Source organism: Carcharhinus amblyrhynchos, chromosome 2 (genome assembly GCF_965287045.1).
Source record: "Carcharhinus amblyrhynchos chromosome 2, sCarAmb.v2.hapA, whole genome shotgun sequence".
In the NCBI taxonomy this organism is placed as follows: Eukaryota; Metazoa; Chordata; class Chondrichthyes; order Carcharhiniformes; family Carcharhinidae; genus Carcharhinus; species Carcharhinus amblyrhynchos.
In genome coordinates this window covers 44,395,682-44,414,505 of record NC_137325.1, presented here as the reverse complement: position 1 = coordinate 44,414,505, position 18,824 = coordinate 44,395,682, and the positions used below count along the sequence as shown (strand labels likewise).

The 18,824-nt window shown below is 40.6% G+C and overlaps 1 protein-coding gene across 3 annotated transcripts in view; it reads left to right on the top strand.

The window, feature by feature from the left end:
• The window catches only part of lpcat1 (lysophosphatidylcholine acyltransferase 1), a 181,561-nt gene that overhangs the window by 107,377 nt on the left and 55,360 nt on the right, over window positions 1–18,824 (top strand). For all 3 annotated transcript variants that reach the window (XM_080205155.1, XM_080205164.1, XM_080205173.1), the window contains exons 5-6: window positions 2,552–2,612; window positions 10,289–10,347. In XM_080205155.1, coding sequence (XP_080061281.1) covers window positions 2,552–2,612; window positions 10,289–10,347 — 120 coding nt within the window. The remainder of the gene's footprint in view (window positions 1–2,551; window positions 2,613–10,288; window positions 10,348–18,824) is intronic.

Genomic DNA, 18,824 nt, shown 5'->3' with positions numbered 1-18,824 from the left:
AAGATCCCTGAATAGTGATTTTTATACTGAGGCATTACTTTGCTGTTTTTTGGGCGAACTTATCTTCTGGCAATAGACAGATAATTCAACGGAATAGGTCAGAATTTTCCAGCTCTTCACAGAGCCAGGGATCCGGGTTCTATTCCGGCCTTGGGTAACTATCCAAACGGAGTCTGCAAGTTCTATCCTGTGTATGTATGTGTGTGTATGTGTGTGTGTGTGTTTTCTCCAGATGGTCTGGTTTCCTCCCACAGTCCAAAAGATGTGCTGATTGGCCATGCTACATTCTCCCTCAGTGTATCTGAACAGATGTTGGTAATTAGGGAATTTTCACAGCAACTTCATTGCGATGTTAATGTGAGTCGACTTGTGATACTAATAAATAAACTTTAAACTTCTTTTAAAAACAACTTTAAACAATGCAATCATCTGGTCCTGCTCGTGTGCACGGAAATTCAAATGGCTCGGCAGCACCACTGCTGGAAAATTCTGGCCATAGGTTGAAGAACAATTATATTTTGTAAATAATAAGGAACTGAAGAAATTTAAACATCTAAAATGCTAAACATGAATAAAACCTGCTTGGTGCTTGTATTTGAATTAAATGAAGCTTTGCCTAGTCCGTTTGAGATCTGGTTATATTCAGGATTCATTGTATTTAAACAAGCTGTACCCTTTTTGATCTCTTTTTTGAAGTTCTACATACACTATGATAAAGAACAATGACAAGTAAAATGTTAAATTTTTGTCACATTGGGGTCAAGAAGTGCAACTTTATAATTTAGCTAAAGGTTCCTAATGGCAGGCTGATAAAGAAGGTGAAGTTATTTGGAATCCAAGGTGAGCTGGTAAGATGGATGCAAAACTGGCATGGGCATAGAAAGCAGAGAGTAGCAGTGGAAGGGTATTTTTCTACCTGGAGGTCTATGAGAAGCAGTGTTCCACAAGGATTAGGACTGGGACCTCTGTTATTTGTAGGAGGAAAATGTAAGTGGTCTGGTTAGTAAATTTGCAGATGACACAAAAATTGGAGGAAAAGCGGACAGTGAGGAAGATTGTCAGAGGATACAGCAGGATATAAATCGACTAGAAATCTTGATCAAAAGATGACAGAATTTTAACCCAGGCAAATGTAAGGTGATGCAATTTGGGAGGCCCACTGCTGAAGGAAAGTATACAGTAAGTGGTAAACCCTCAAATATTAGTAGAAATATTTGAGAGAGTTAGGTGTGCCGATCCATGGTTCCATGAAGATAGCAACTTGGGTGGACAAGGTGGTCAAGAAAGCATATGGCATTCTGGCTTCATCGGTCACGGCATTAAGTATAGGTATTGAAAATCATGTTTGCAGCTGTGTAAGACTTTGATTCGGCCGCATTTGGAGTATTGTGTACAATTCTGGTCGCCACAGTACCAGAAGGGTGTTGAATCATTGGAAAGGGTGCAGAAGAGATTTATCAAGATGTTGCCTGGTTTGGAGGATATGGCCTATGAAGAAAGTTTGAACAAACTTGGATTGTTTTCACTGGAGCATTGGGAATGAGGGGGGACCTGATAGAGGTTTACAAGATTATGACAGGCTTGGATAGAGTGGATACTCGGCCTTTTTCCCAGGGTGGAAGGGTCAATTACTCAGGCATAGCTTGAAAGTTAGAGGAGGAAAGTTTAGAAGAGATTTTGGGGCAAGTTTTTCTCAGAGGGTGGTGAATGCCTGGAAAGCATTGTCAGAGGAGGTGGTGAAGCAGATTCTATAACAATGTCCAAGAGGCATCTGGATCAATACATCAGTATGCAGGGAATAGAGGAATATGGACCATGTAGAGCCAACAAAATATTACATTCGAGAGCCATCTGTGTTGGCACAGACTTGGTGGGCTGAAGGGCCTGTTCCTGTGCTGTACTGTTCTGTTCTTTAAAATGTCCTTCATAATCCTGAGTAATACAGAGATGCACTTTTGTGCTCTTTTTAGTGCTAAGAAATTGGGCATTCTCCCACTTAGTCACCGACTGTAAGTGTCAAGGAGCCCTAGGTTTTGCATGTTTAAATATAATATATAGCATGACAAATGTAGAGCAGGGCTCTCTCTGCTTTGCCCTCTTAATCTTGGATACCGTTTGCTTCATCAATGTGCCGTCTTTCTCCCAATAACAAATGTACTCTAACCTGTGAGATGGGCAGATTGTCGATAAGGAACGGGTTCCTGCATAAAATGAATTTGAGCACTAACAACCCAAGAATGGAAATTGGCATGGCCACTTATTTTGGCTAAATTCAAATCCACTACCTAGAGACCAGGATGCTAAATTACTGAATCGCCTTTTTCTTAAACTGTATTTTTTGCTGAAGTATGCTTCACCTTTATTGTGAATTATCCTGCTAACAATTTTTTTATGTGTATTTTAAAAACTTTTTCAACTTACCACATGCTTAACTTATTTGGAATAGTGAATGCACTTACAAAGATAAATGATTCTAGTGCTTTTGTTTTTGAAGAAGTGGTTGTTAAATAATTTGTGCATTCTGTTGAATGGTTCATGATCTTAATTCTAGGTAATGATATTCCCAGAGGGCACATGTACAAATAGATCCTGTCTGATCACCTTCAAACCTGGTAAGGCTATAACTTAATTTTCATCAGAGTTTTAATAAAAGCATAATGGACCGATAGAATATTTAAAATGTAACTACTTGAACTGTGAATCATTTAGCTGTATAATTTTTGGGTAGTACTGGAGAGAATATTTCAATTAGTTTAATATTAGATTGAGGTGTAACTGATTACAATTCTATCACTATTGGTAGAAAAAATTGAGCTGAATTAGGAATACCATGTTAGCATAAATTATTACATAGCTAACTTTTTGGATACAGTATTCAGCATATTAACATAATAAGCCACTTAAAATAACTTCTGATTTAGGATTTGGAAATTGCGTTTATAATAGCCCACAGTTTATCTACATTTGGTGATGCTCACAGCTTAAAGCAGTTTTGTAAGTACTGCAGTTTACTTTACTAAATACTTTAAACTAGTGTTTCCTGGCCATTTATTGTATGGAACAACTTCAGGAAGTACTAAAGTCTTAGAAACTCTAAAGCTGTGAAAACCCCTCCATTTCAGAGCAGTTCGACAGCAACTAGAACAAAATAATCAATGCACAAATTCATACACTTTTTAACTAAATATGGAATTCCTGTTTCTGTCCCTCTTCCTCACCTGCTGAAAATAGGAAGAAACAGGCCTTTCAGCCCCTGGAGTCTATTCCACCATTCAGTTAGATTATATAGAACATTACAGCGCAGTACAGGCCCTTCGGCCCTCGATGTTGCGCCGACCAGTGGAACCAATCTAATGACCCTCTAACCTAAACTATTCCAATGTTATCCATATGCCTATCCACTGACCGTTTGAATGCCCTTAAAGTTGGCGAGTCCACAACTGCTGCAGGCAGGGCATTCCACGCCCTTATTACCCTCTGAGTAAAGAACCTACCTCTGACATCCGTCCTATAATTACCACCCCTTAATTTAAAGCTACGTCCCCTTGTGTTAGCCATCACCATCCGAGGTAAAAGGGTCTCACTGTCCACCCTATCCAATCCTTTGATCATCTTGTATGCCTCAATCAGGTCACCTCGTAACCTCCTTCTCTCCAATGAAAATAACCTCAAGTCCTTCAGCCTTTCTTCATAAGACCTTCCCACCATACCGGGCAACATCCTAGTAAACCTCCTCTGCACCCTTTCCAATGCCTCCCTGTCTTTCTTATAATGCGGCGACCAGAACTGTACGCAATACTCCAAGTACGGCCACACCAGAGTTTGGTACAGTTGTAACATGACCTCACGGCTTCGAAATTCAAACCCTCTACCAATAAAAGCTAACACACCGTATGCCTTCTTAACAACCTTATCAACCTGGGTGCCAACTTTCAGGGAGCTATGCACATGTACCCCGAGATCTCTCTGCTCATCAACACTACTAAGAGTCCTTCCATTAGCCCTATATTCTGTACTCCTGTTATTCTTACCAAAGTGAATCACCTCACACTTTTCCGTATTAAACTCCATATTAAATTATGGCAGTTCTGTATCTTAACTCCATCTAGCCACCTTGGTTCCATATTCCTTAATCACACCAAACAAAAGTGCATTAGTCTCAGTTTTGAAATTATTAATGAACCTAGGCTCAATGACTTTCCAGAGAAGACTTCCTGGTATCACTACTGCATGGTCTAGCCCTAATATTGATGTCCCTTTGTTCGGTCTACTCTTTTGAATCCCTTAATCAGCTTAAACACCTCAATTTGATCACCTTTTAATCTTCTAAACTCAAGGGGCTACAAATCTAGTCTACTCAATCTGTCCTCAAATTCAACCTTTTCAACCCTAGTATCATTCTGGTGAATCTACTGCAACCCCCACTGAGGTTGGTGTATCCTTTGGGGTGCAGTGCCTGGAACTGAATGCATGTGCTAGGTGCATTCGAAGTAGAACTTAATACAACTATAGGATGACTTCCATCCCTTTGTTTTCCAGCCTCCTTGACATGAAGGCTAACATTCTGTTACCCTTTTTAATTACTTTTTGATTGACCCTGTCCACCAGTCTTTTCAGTTCTGATGAAAGGTTTTCAAACTGAAATGCTAATTTTCTCTTTCCACAAATGCTGTGTAACCTGAGTATTACCAGCATTTTATGTTTCTATTTCAGATTTACAGTAACTGCAGTACCTTCCATCATCCCGTCTCCCCTGCAAGGTGGCATCTATGTCTTTGCTGTCCACTAGTGACTTGTGTATCCCACTGTTGTACCCAGTCTCTAAATTATTTGAGTTGTCAGTCTCTGAGCTAGTCCAGCGGCAGTGGTATCATTTGATGCAGTGCCTTCTTCCTTAGACTTGGTTTTTCAAGGAGCATAATGGCTCTTCCTTCTCATCTTCCATTTTCTCCAGAGAGCAAGGTGGACTTTGCTCCTAGGAAACTGCAGTGATAAAGCTAGAAGGTACTGTGTGTGCCTAGTACAACAGGGCATGGGTGAGGAAATCATATAAAGTTTTTGAGTACTGATAGGTTTAGGGGATTAAGGATCATAGATGTTTATGCTTAAAGAAGCTGTAGTCATAGCCAGATACCTCTGTGGTGTGTGCCTGTTCATATTATGGCCACAGCATCTGCCATTCCTCTCCCCACTAATGTCAGCACCAATTCTTTAAGGGAAGTACTCTCATGGGATCCTGCCATTTTATTCTGGAAGAAAAGATTATGAAGTAGTTTATTGGTAGTTGTATTTATTTGCATGTGTGTATTTGAGGGTGTCTTCTGAATAAACCATTAAATCTAGGACTTGTCAGTTTACAAAGGAAAAAGTGTAATTATTTTTTCTTGGTGTGACATCATTTTAATGACCTAGACTTCACATGACCCCCAGAATAAAATAATTTGGGGGATATGAGAATTGTTGAGGTCATGAGGGAGGTAAGTGATCTTCAGCTGCTGAGCAGGGTGAGGTTTGGGCTTCATCTATTACTGGTGGTAGTTTCTTACTTCAGTGCAAGAATATGCTTTATGTACAGTACAACATAGTTATCCGTTCTGCACTTCACAGTTTACTTTTTGTAATGCTTGGCTGTAACTAGGAAGTTTAATCCAGTATGCTTAATGCAATCAACAGAATTCTGAAATTGCTCAGTTTAAATCTAGCCTCCCCGCACACATCAGTTCTGAGTAAACTGCATGTTTTGTAAACGTAATTTGACTAAGCCACTTACCATTTTTTGCCACATCCATCAGTTGAACAAAAGCGAGGATTTAAAGGGCCTTGCAATTGGGAAACCTTGACGTAAAAGATTCCATTTAAGGAAGAGCTAGGGGTTTTAATGTCCTGAACAATCATTATTCCCCCAATCAGTACAACATAAACAAGCTATTTGGTCACTATTGCATTGGTGTTTGAGAGTTTGTTTTATGCAAATTATCAGCCATGTTTCCAACATTACAAGAGTGATCCCAGAAATGTACTTCGTTGGCTGTAAAGTACTTCTAGGCTCGGGTCCTGATGTAGTGATTTAGTTTAAAGTTTGTTTATTAGTCGCTTACATTAATACTGTAATGTAGTTACTGTGAAAATCCCCTCGTCCCCACATTCCGGCAGCTGCTTGGGTATGCTGAGGGAGTATTTAGCATGGCCAATCCGTCTGGCCAGCACATCTGGAAGAAACCCAAGCACCTGGAGGAAACCCATGCAGACACTGGGATAAGGTGTAGACTACACACAGTGACCCAAGTGGGAATAGAACCTGGATCCCTGGCGCTGTGAGGCAACAGTGTTAACCACTTGCCACAGTGCCGCCCTGTGTGGTGATAAGTGCTATAGGGATGCAAGCCTGTCTTATATGGGTGTCAAAGTTGTGATATCTGTCTGAAGTGGGAGCTTTGCACGTGAAAGATGCAATAGGCTAATTTAAGAACATAAGAAATAGGAGCAGGAGTAGGCCATCTAGCCCTTTGAGCCTGCCCCACCATTCAATAAGATCATGGCTGACCTGAAGTGGATCAGTTCCACTTTCCCGCTTTCTCCCCATAACCCTTAATTCCCCTGTCTATCAAAAACCTATCTACCCGTGACTTAAATATATTTAGCAAGGTAGCCTCCACCACTTCAACAGGCAGAGAATTCCAAAGACTCACCACCCTTTGAGTGAAGAAGTTCCTCCTCAACTCTGATCTAAACTGCTTCCCCCCCCCCCACCTCTTATCTTGAGGCTGTGTCCTGTAGTCCTGCTATCCTTTCTAAGCGGGAAGAATCTCTCTACCCTTACCCTATCCATCCCCTTTATTATCTGATATATCTCTATAAGATCCCCCTTCATTCTTCTAAACTCCAACAAGTACAGACCTAGTCTATTTAGCCTCTCTTCATAGTCCAACCCCCTCATCTCTGGTATCAGCCTAGTGAACCTCCTCTGCACTCCCTCTAAGGCCAAAATATCCTTGCGCAAGTGCGGCGACCAAAACTGCACACAGTACTCCAGCTGCGGCCTCACAGTACCCTGTACAGTTGCAGCAAGACCTCCCTGCTTTTATATTCTATCCCCCTCGCTATAAAGGCCAACATTCCATTTGCCTTCTTGATTACCTGCTGCACCTGCAGACTGGGTTTTTGCGACTCATGCACAAGGACCCCCAGGTCCCTCTGCTCTGTAGCATGCTGCAGCTTTTCGCCTTTTAAATAATAATCCCTCCTACTATCATTTCTGCCAAAGTGGATAACCTCACACTTGCTAATGTTATACTCCATCTGCCAGGTCCTCACCCACTCTCTCAGCCTATCCAGATCTCTCTTTATGTAAAAGCACGTTTATAGCTAGATGTAGGATGAGGTTTGTGTGGTTGCAAAACAATTTAGGTGCAGTTATTGAGAAGTCTGTTTGAGAGAGTCCTACTTTGGCCATTGACGTTAAACATGTCATGGGGAAAGAGCTCCTGGCTGGGGCCTCCTCCCACATTAGTTGTCTCTGTGGCCTTGTTCACCTCCCAAATCTGTTGTACCTTTTCTATCAAAACCTCCGGTGCTGCCCCTAAGTACCTGCAAGTCCTTTTCATCAGTCCCTGAGCCATCTTGACAAGTTCCTTAAAATGCAATTCAAACCTTCACTGGAAGTGCATGCGCAACTTCAGGTACATTTAAATCATGGTACTGATGTTCTGTGCAAGACTGAAATACTGGTTTTGTATAATGTACTTTTTTTGGGCATAAGCGAAAAACATTTGGAAAAGCACTAAGAACTCAGACCTCTCTTTCAATAAGCAAAAGTATTTGTTAAAGTGGCAGAAAAGTAATAAAACACTACAAAGAACAGTCTTGTATTTTGGCAAATTAACATCATCCTTCAAAAACTGAAAACCAAAAGTTTTTGTTTCTGTTGTGGAGAAACCATAAACATATTGGTCAAATCTAGCCAGTGATTACTGCACCACACATCTTAAGTGACCAGGAATTGAGAATGGTCTTCAGCCCTTCCTCTCTAGCTGAGTTGTTTACTGAGGATGGCTGTTTTTCCTTGCTGCTGCTTCTTTCAACACCTCATCTGTGTCTAAACTACTTTCTGCCCCACAGCATTCTGATTACTAATTGTATCAGTTGCAAAGAACACCCTGTTCTCTATTCTTTCCTTTCTCGTAGGTGCTGAACAGACATGGTTTACAAAATACATGGCAGTTTGATTGAGCTTGTGTATCATAGAACCCTATAGTGCAGAAAGAGGACCTTCGGCCCATCAAGTCTGCACCAAACACAATCCCACCCAGGCCCTACCCCCATATCCCTGCATATTATACTCACTAATCCCTCTAACCTATGCATCCCTAGACACTAAGGGGCAATTTCTTAGCATGGCCAATCAACCTAACCCACACATATTTGGACTGTGGGAGGAAACCGGAGTACCCGGAGCAAACCCACACAGACACGTGAATGTGCAAACTCTACACAGTGACCTGAGCCGGGAATCGAACCCAGGACCCTGGAGCTGTGAAGCAGCAGTGCTAACCACTCTGCTACCGTGCCGGTAAAAAAAAGTGAAAAAAAAATTATTTCAATAACATCCTTCCATTTTGTGACAGTACTGAACGGTTAACCCTAATATTGCAGACCAAATCCAGACTTTTTAAATAGACGTGTTTTACTTGCGTACCATCATTTGATGCCTATTTCCACCCTTTTCTTGAAGTAACCTCCACTAATTTTACAAGGATAGTAGAGTTTAAATGAAATATAATAATTGCATGCACAAGTTTCTGTGTTATACTTGTGATAGTGATGGTACATATGAATTAATTTATAATGAGTGGGTCACATCAACTGAAAATGTAATGAAGGTCTTGTCCAAGTGGGATTTGGTGAGTTGGTTTTTGGCCAAAATTCCATTTTACTTAGCAATTTTCTCCATTATCATGGATTAGTAGAGTTGTTAGTGGTATCCTTGTGCAGGAACACACACTTGTGGCAATTTTATCTATGATGTTTACTTTGCGATAACCTACACATTGATAAGGGCTTTATCGTTGATTCTAGTTATTAAAGCTGCTAAGGAAGTTGCACTTAAGTAGCCATTCATGACCCATTGATTTAATTATTTGGTTAAATACAGATTACAAATACATTGATTTTCTTTTTCAAATGAGCTGCTGTGTATAGCCGCTACTGCATATTGTTCTTTGTTAGTATTTCACAATGTATCAGTAAGTCACAGATTAATATAGTAATGAAGCTGTCAGAAATACACAATTAAACTAAAAAATGTCATTCTTGATTTGTATATTCAGTTGACAAATACAAGACTACCCATTAATTTCATTAGAGGAGATTTAATTTTGGGATAAATGCCGATCTTTGGGAATCAAGCGCCTTTAAATCTTAATATCACCTGTATTTGTTATTTTTAATCGTAGTTATTTTCTATTTTTCTATTCCGATTCTCAAAAAGCAGTCAATTTTAATACTCCTGTGCATAATTGTTTAAACCGCTATTTATCAATTATGTGAAGCTTGAAAGATAGAGCCTAGTTTTGAAAGCTTCCATATATGGTTAGTTGAATCTATGAGACGCCATTTAGCCTGACTATTGATCACCTTACTAACTGCTCAACCCAGTTAATGAACCCAGCAACCACAAGTCAGTTCGTTTGGTGATGGCAGTGTTTTGAGAAAATAATCTGGGACAAAATTGATTGCCGCTTGGAAAAATATAGTTTAATAAATGAAGCTCATGTTATTCAAGTTCAATTTTAAGCTAGGAAGTAGACAGCATCTAGCTGTGGTGCTAACCCGTAGTCAAAAACCCCTATGTCCACTCAGTATCTAGGTTTACACTTGAATAAAGATTTGAACGAGGTACTGGAAGGCAGTTCTACCTTTAATAGTTTCTCAGTAAAAAGTAAGGAGATATGGTGATATGGTGACATGCTGGACAAGTAATCCGGAGACCCAGTGTAATGCTCTGGGAACCTGACTTTAAATCCCACCATGGCAGGTGTTGGAATTTGAATTTGATTAAAACTCTGGAATTAAAAGTCTAATGACCTGTGGAACCAATGTCAATTGTCATTAAAAATCCATCTGATTCACTAATGTCCTTTAGGGAAGGAAATCTGTCATTACCTGGTCTGGACTAAATGTCCCTCCAGACCCACAACAGTGTGACTCTTAGTTGCCTTTTGCAATGAATAGATGGAGATCAGAGAGGGAAAAATGATGGTATAATTATTGTTTCATATTTTCATTTCAGGTGCATTCATTCCTGGAGTGCCTGTGCAACCTGTAGTCTTGCGTTATCCCAATAAAATGGTGAGTGTTTTATAAAATATGCCAAAAGCTGAATTTTTAATCCATGTTACATTTGTCATGATTACATTCTTAGTATCTAGTTGTCTAACTTAAATTGTTATATCAAATCACTGTACGATTGTATTTAAATAAGATTTTACTAACAGAAATCTGTTTTGTCTTAGTATTTTTCTGAGCCCAGAAAATATCATCCTTGAGTCTTGGACTAGCATTGCCTAGTTCATACTGAGAATCCATTGTGTACGCCCGCTTTAAATAAAATATTGTTGTACATTGCAAAATAGATACGTGAAACAGAATGCCCTAATTCTGTGTCCTAAAACGCCCTAGAAAATGCACTATTTTATTATTACGGTTTTTCCTGACTGTGGATTCTTTGCTAATTGGACTGACTCTTTCTACAGAGGCAGGTGAATAGACAGAAGATGATTAATTCAGTATGTTTAGTTTCTGCATCCTTTTTCAGGTTGTCCAGGAACCCAAAATTCTAACAGTGCCTTAAACATCCAAAAAATATATTTCATATATATTTTCAAAGGAGGCATACAAAAGAAAGAAAAGTTAGGTCCTATGGTAGCCCTTTCATGACTAAATAGTAAAATGAAGCCACCAAAAAAACAGAGGGTGATTTAATGCACGCCCCCAAATAAGACATCATCAGGATTATGCCCAACATGGGAATATATTTAAGTATTCAAAACCAGCATAATTTTAAAAAATTCTTCAAAAAGGCATCTCCATGCGCATCACTTGCTGGTGTCTTTAGGCTCCACCCCTCACATTTAGGGTGGAAAACACTCCCTGCATTAAAATGGTGTAAGAAGATCTGGATGGAAATCCTGTTTCTTTGGGCAGAAACACCCTGGTCTTCAGAACCTTGCACTTTTGCCATTTTTTGGGAAAATTCCACCCAAAGTATCACCATACCAGAGGAAAGGCTAAATTGGAATTTTAAATTGGTTTGATTGTGCAAGAGATCCTCGAGCATCAAAACGAAATAACAATCTTCATAAATGAGTAAGCAACAACTGCCATTGTTCTTAAAAATAGGAAAAATACAATTGTTCGCAATTTTTGCTTAAGATTCTTTTTGCCTAAACCAGATACTCTATTTCCTACATTTTCCTTCGGTTCAAGAATCACACCTGTAAAACCTTATTTCCAAGAATATTCAGAACAAAATCAATAAACTTAATCATTCCAGCTAAACCCGATCACACTAAGATTGTCAGCCAGAGTAGACAAACCTCAGTGAAATAGAGTGAGAACATAATCAAGAAGGAAGTCGGAACTTGAGTTTTGCTGATAAAAGGCATTTTGTTGAAGTGTTTTATCATGTACTCATCAGGGCAATAGCAAGAATACCAATGTTAGGAAAGATAACAATTTTATACTATATGAGAAGAGAGTCCTGAGTCGTTGGCAAGTGGATACTGAATTGATAGAGTCCTAGAGAATGCACCAAATAACGATGACTAACAGTTAACTGCCACACATTGTTTGAAAATTTTAAACCAGGCAGTTTGATTCTGGTCACAGCATTGCCCTGAGGAGTAAAGAAGAGTCAACTCCCACTTCCCAACCAATCAGCACATTCTTCTCATTCAGTATAAAATTGTTGTTTCCCCAGCAGTGGTATTCTTGTGATCATTCTGATGAATGCAAGATGAAAAACTTCGTCAAAACGTCTTTTTTTTTCAGCAATACTAAAGAAGACGTTTCTATTTGATCCTTCACAAACAATCAAAAGGATTCTAATTGCTTTACTTGCCTTAAAACAGGAGCTCAAGACAGAGTGGCATAGTAGCACAGTGGTTAGCATTGCTGCCTCTCAGCGCCAGGGATCTGGGTTCAGTTCCTGGCTTGGGATACTTTGTGGAATTTGCACATTCTCCCTGTGTCTGTGTGGTGTCTTCTGGGTGCTCTGGTTTCCTCCCACAGTCCAAGGATGTGCGGATTAGATGGATGGGCCGTGATAAATTGCCCTTTAGTATCGGGGGGCACACTAGGGTAAATGCATGGCATAATGAGAATAGGGCCGGATGGGATTGTGGTCAGTGCAGACTCAATGGGCCAACTGGCCTCCTGCACTGTAGGATTCTATATATTATCACAGAGTATCCCCACAATGTGCCAGACTTACAAGTTGCTTTTTGCCATATTGCCACATAAGAATCCCAATAGAGGTTCCTTGCTTTCTGTTTGAAGCAAATTGTTCTTCTATTGCTTTTCCTTGGTACTTAAGGTTTTTAACTGTGTATTTGAATAATCACAATAAACAGCAGGATGCTGTGACTCCCATCTGTACGTGGAGATATTTTCAAGTTCTAAGCTTGTTATATATGTCAAACTTTGGAGCATCATAAGACATGATGTTCTAGGTAGTCTTGTTTTCCTTTTTGTAAAATCATATTTTTTCAGCACAGGAAATCATGCAATCAGTCACTTAGTCCCATTATTTCCTTCCCCTTTATCTAAGCACTTTTATTTTTCTTATTTATTTTCCTTTAAAAAGCTGTATTGAATTTTGTTGTTTATTGTTTCTTGTAAAACATTCCATCTTCCAACAACAACTTCTACATATATGTAAAAAGAAAATCCCATAATTTCTCCCTTTGTTGCTTTGATCATTATAAATATGAATCACCTAGTTGTAAACGCACTGATCAACGAAAATAGATTTCTCCTATTTTATCAAAACTCCTTATCGTTACCAATGCATCAGATCTCTTCACAATCTTACATTCCAGTGGAGAAAAAGCTTCAACCTTGGCATTGTCTTGGTCAATCTGATCTGTTTGAAGTTCACATTCTTCCCAGAACTAGACACCAATTTGATTTCAACTTTACCTTAGATTTCTATGGGGGAGGTGAACTTACTAAAAAAAATTCTAAGTGTCGAACAAGTGTAAAAGCAGGAGAAAATAACGCATGTTTTTCAGCAAACTTTCAGACACCATCTTATGCCACTAATTGCAAAAGATGAGGCAATGTGTAATTCGCACCATTCGGGGAATAGAGTCTATTCTTGCTGGAATGTCACTCTCAACTAGAGAGCGCCATTGTGTCCACTCAGACCTCTGTGTATAAGTGTACTAGAACACTGAAGATCTGTCACTTCCCAGCCCACCCCCGGATGATTGCTGCCCCAACTGACGCCCAATTGCAGAATGCACAGCTCCTCCACCACCACCAGCCTCCCCTTAGGCCCCCTCTTGGCACTGCCAAGATGCCAGGATGCCTGGTGGGCAGTGTGCTAGTACTGCCGGGGCACTTTCTTTTCCCCTGCCCCCACCCCAACCACTTGGCCTCAATGGCCTTCAGTCCCACCAATGAAGCCATGATGTCAGGTCCTTGTTGTTGGGGACCACACATGATCCTTGGCCATGAGGACCTCCACCAGCGAGGCTGTTAAGTCAAGTGAGCCTAGACAATTCTGTTCTGGGTGCTCCAATCACATCAAAATGAATACTTAAATATTTAAATCAGCCTTACACCCACAGTGCAGGGCCAGTAAGATTGCAGGAGGCGGGAAACTAGGCACAAACCCGTTTTTCACCTCTCTCACTAATGTACCTGCTTGCCACGCTGATCAGCATGACAAGCTGGTAAGATTGCCTCCTATATGTTTAGCATAGCTTCAACCATTAATTATTAATCAATTATTTTTGATTTTAAAATCTGTCAGGACATCCCACAGAATTATCCAAGTACTTTTTACTTTTGGACCAATAAGTTGACGCTCCATTGAATACATTGCCATATAAGTCAGAATTATAGCCTTATTTTAACTGTATTTGGATATATGAAAAGTTCTTGTATTTATCTAGACAGAACAGTTAAGGCAGCCTTCACAGACTTTCTCCTTGATTTAAATTCATATCAAAGGTAGATAGTTTTGAGAGCTGAGATTATACAGTTACCTCCTGCTTCTAAATGTGTTCTACCTTAGTACTTACCCAAGGTGTGGAAAAAAAGTTAGAAATACATTACTTAAGATTTTCTTTTGTTGGTTGACGTGCAGCCTCTTGCACCCTGAGATTATCTATACAATCTTGCTAGGGTTTAGTTAGGGAATGAATAAGTGGTTAGTTTTTAACTTGCTTCAAATTAAAATACTTCTAAAATCTGATCCTGCTGTTTCATAGGAGTCCACATGAATGCGATCTGTTGGCATAGACTTGTAGCTGTACTTATTCCATATGTGGCTTTCACTGAACAAGCTAGGTTATATTTCTGTGAGAGATGTATCTTATTTGAAAGATGAACAATCTTCTGTTTATCTAAATCTGCTTTCCAGTTCAAGGATAGTTATCAATTAAATGGAATACTCAAGTCAAAAACCATTTTGACAAAAATAGGACAACAGAGGAATATGAGGGACTAAGTCATGAATAGGCTATTGCAGCCTTGTTTTTCCTGCATTGTTTGCCATTTCGCCATTGCTTAACGTTTCAGAACGGTATTATTTTGACATATCACATTCTAGTATTGCACATTATTTTTTCTTTGTATATTGGTTTCTTAATGAAGTTGAAATAAAATGTATCATGCTTCATGGACCCCTGCTTTGCTGGCTTTTTACACTGAGTGAGATTTTTCATCATTTTGTAATTGCCTGATTAGATATGTTACATGAAACATTTTATTTATAAATGTAACCACAGGTAAAGAGAGACCTGAGGTGACCTGATTTAAAGAAAAAGTCATCCAAGCCAACTTTATGTTCCTTTTAAAGAGTAGAACTTCCTTTTAATTTGCTTGTAACTTGAGAACCATTTTTACTATCATGCCTGTTATAGTTTAATTTTTTGTACCTTAGTGAGTAACACCATACTGTTTGAGTTTGCGGACTAGAACAAACCATTATTTTACTCGTCAAATTGACGACAGTATTCAATGTTCCTAAGTTTGGGGTTCCTTATTGAGGGCATTAACTTTACACCTTGGTTCAGTAATGTCCTTTAGAGAAAGAAAACTGCCATTCTTTCTTGGATCGGCCTACATGTAACTCCAGACCCACAGCAATGTGGTTAACTCTTAGATGCCTTCTGAAAGGACCCAGCAAGCCACTCGGTGCATAAAACCATTACAAAGTCTGCAAAAAAAAAACAAAACTGGATGGGCACCTTATATCAACCTAGGTGCTGGAAATGACAATGACACATCTAGCTCTGTCTACCCTGCAAAGTCGTCTTTTCTAACATAGAATCATAAAACCCAAAAGAGTGCAGAAAGAGGCCATTTGGCCCATCGAGTCTGCACCGACCATAATCCCATGCATTTGCCCCAGCTAAACTCCTTGATACTAAAGGGCAATTTAGCATGGCCCGTCCACCTAACCCGCCAAAACTGGGAAAGATGTTCCCTTATAGTGAAACAACAGCCTGATGTAGTCATAATTACAGAATTAATACCTTACAGATTATGTCCCAGGCACTATCATATCTGGATATATCCTGTCCCACCGACAATATTGATTTCGGACCCCATTAAGGCTCATGCCATGAGGTTCAATATGTCCAAAGAAACCTATTGCTGCTTACCACCTACTGTCCCCCTCAACTGATGAGTGAGTACTTCTCCATATTGAACACCATTTGGAAGAAGCGCTGGGGGGTGGCAAGGACGCAGCACGCAATCTGAGTAGGGCCTTCAACTGAAGTAATTTGCAGCACCACTGACTGAACTGGCCAAGCCCTAAAGGACTGCTAGAGGTTGGCAGTTCATGGGAGAAATAACAAGAGGGGAAAACATACTTGACCTCATCCTCACCAATCTATCTGTCACACATGCATCTGTCCAAGACGATGTTGGTAGGAGTGACTACCACATAGTCTTGGGGAGGCAAAGCCCATTTTCGTGTTGAGGACACCTTCCGTCATGCTAAATGGGATGGATTTCAAACAGATCTGGCAACTCAAAACTGGGGCATCCATGAGGTTCTATCAGCCATCATCTGCAGTAGCAGCAGAATTATCTGTAACCTCGTGGCCTGTCTTATCCCCACTCTACCATTCCCATCAAACTGCGAAATCAAACTTCATTCATTGAAAGGTGCAGGAGGGCATGACAGGAACAGTACCAGGCATACCCAGATGAAGTGTTAATCTAATGAAGTTACAAGGCAGCACTATTTGCATGCCAAACAACAAAGGCAACAGGCAATTGACAGAGCTAACAATCCGAAAGCCAACAGATCAGATCCAAGCACTGTAGTCCTGTCACATCCAGTCATCAATAGTGATGCACACTATGCCTCCAGTTAGTTCTTTTAAACTTAGAAATGCAGTGACAGATCTGATCTGACCAATTATTGCCCCTTCACTTCTCTCTCAAGCATCAGCAAAGTAATAAAGTCTCATTGTAAGTGCTATCAAAAGGCATCTACTCAGCATTAACCTGTTCACTGACCCCTAACCTGAGATCCACTAGTGCCAGTCAGCTCCTAACTTCATTATATCCTTGGTCCAGACATGGACAAAGAGCTGTAATCGAGGTGAGTGACTGCCCTTGACATCAAAGCAGCATTTGGCTGTGTGACAAGGAGCTCTTGCAAAACTGAAATCAATGGGAATCGAGTGAAGCTCTCCTCTGTTTGAAGTTCATAGAATCGTAAAATCCCTCCAGTGCAGAAGGAGACCATTAGGCCTATCACGTTAAGACCAACAACAATCCCACCCAGGCCCTGCCCCTGTAACCCCACATATTTCTCCTGTTAATCCCTTGACGGTAAGGGGCAAATTAGCATGGCCAATCAACCGAACGCATACATCTTTGGAGTTGCACGAAGGAAAATGGTGGTTGGAGGTCAATCATCTCAGTCCTTGGATATCTCTGTGTGAGTTCTTTGGGATACTATCTGCGGCCCAGCCGTCTTCAGCTGTTTCATCAGTGATCTTTCCTCCATAAGATCAGAAGTGGGGATGATTGCAGATGATTGTACCATTTGCCACGTCTCAGGTTCTGAAAGTCTGTGCCATATGCAGCAAGACGTAACAGCGTAGATATTTGGGCTTGTAAAGGTAGATAACATTCATGCCACGCAGGTGCCAGGCAATTACCATCTCCAGTAAAAGAGAATCTAAGTATCTTCCCTTAGCATTCAATGATACTGCTATCACTGAATCCCCCATTATCAACATTCTGAGGATTACTATTGACTAGAAACTTACTAGACCAGCCATATAAGTACTGGGCCAGGAGAGTAGGTCAGACTCTGGAATTCTGCTGCAAGTAATTCATCTCTTGACTCCCCAAAGCCTGTCTACCATCTAAAAAATACAAGTCAAGAGTATGACAGAGTACTCTCCGCTAGCTCAGATGAATACAACTCCAATAGTACTCAAGAAGCACAACATCATCTGGGGCAAAGCAGCCTGCTTCATTGGCACCCCATCTGTCACTTTCACCATTCATTCCCTGTGCAACCAATACACAGTGGCAGATGTATTTACTAGCTATAGGATGCATTGCAGCAGTTTTCCATGGCTCGTTCAGTAGCACCTTCCAGACCCATGACCCTTACTACCTGGAAGGACAATGTCTGAACACCATCACCTGCAATTTCGTCTTCAAACCACACGTCATCCTGATTTAGAACTATGTCGTGGTTCCTTCACTGTCACTGGGTCAAAATCCTGGAACACTCTAACAGCACTGAGTGTTTCGATAACACATCAACTACAATGGTTCACTAAGGCAGCTTACCACCACCAACTTGAGGGCAATTAGCGATGGGTAATAAATGCTGGCCGAACCAACAACAAGGTGATTGAGGTTGCAGTAGGCGAGCATGTGGCTAACAGTGACCACAAGTCTGTCTACTTTAGGATAAAAATGGAGAAGGATGAGTGCTGTCCAAAGGGGAGGATGCTGAACTGGGGGAAGGCAAGCTATAGTCGGATTAGGAAGGAGCTGAAGGGCACTGATTGGGAGAGGTTGTTAGTGGGTAAATCCACGGTTGGCAAGTGGGAGGCTTTCAAGGGCAAACTGAAAAGGTTGCAGGAAAGACATGTGCCGGTAAAGAGGAAGGATGGGAAAGGCAGGATTGGAGAGCCGTGGCTTACAGGGGACATTGAGGACTTGGTCAGGAAGAAGAGAGAGGCATATGTTAGGTCTAAGCAACTGGTAACGGAGAGAGCACTGGAAGAATATAGAGAAAGCAGGAGGGAGCTCAAAAGGGGAGTTAGAAGGGCAAAAAGGGGGCATGAAATTGCTTTGGCTGATAGGATTAAGGAAAATCCAAAGGCATTTTATTCATATTAGGAACAAAATGGTGGTTAGAGGGAAAATCAGTCCTCTTAGGGACAAAGGAGGGGAACTGTGCATAGAGTCTGAGGGAATGGGGGAGATCCTGAATGAATACTTTGCATTGGTATTCACGAAGGAGAGGGGCTTGGTGTCTTGTAATGTCTTGGAGGGAGCTGTAGACCAGTTGAAGGAAATATCCATTACGAGGGAGGAAGTGTTAGGGC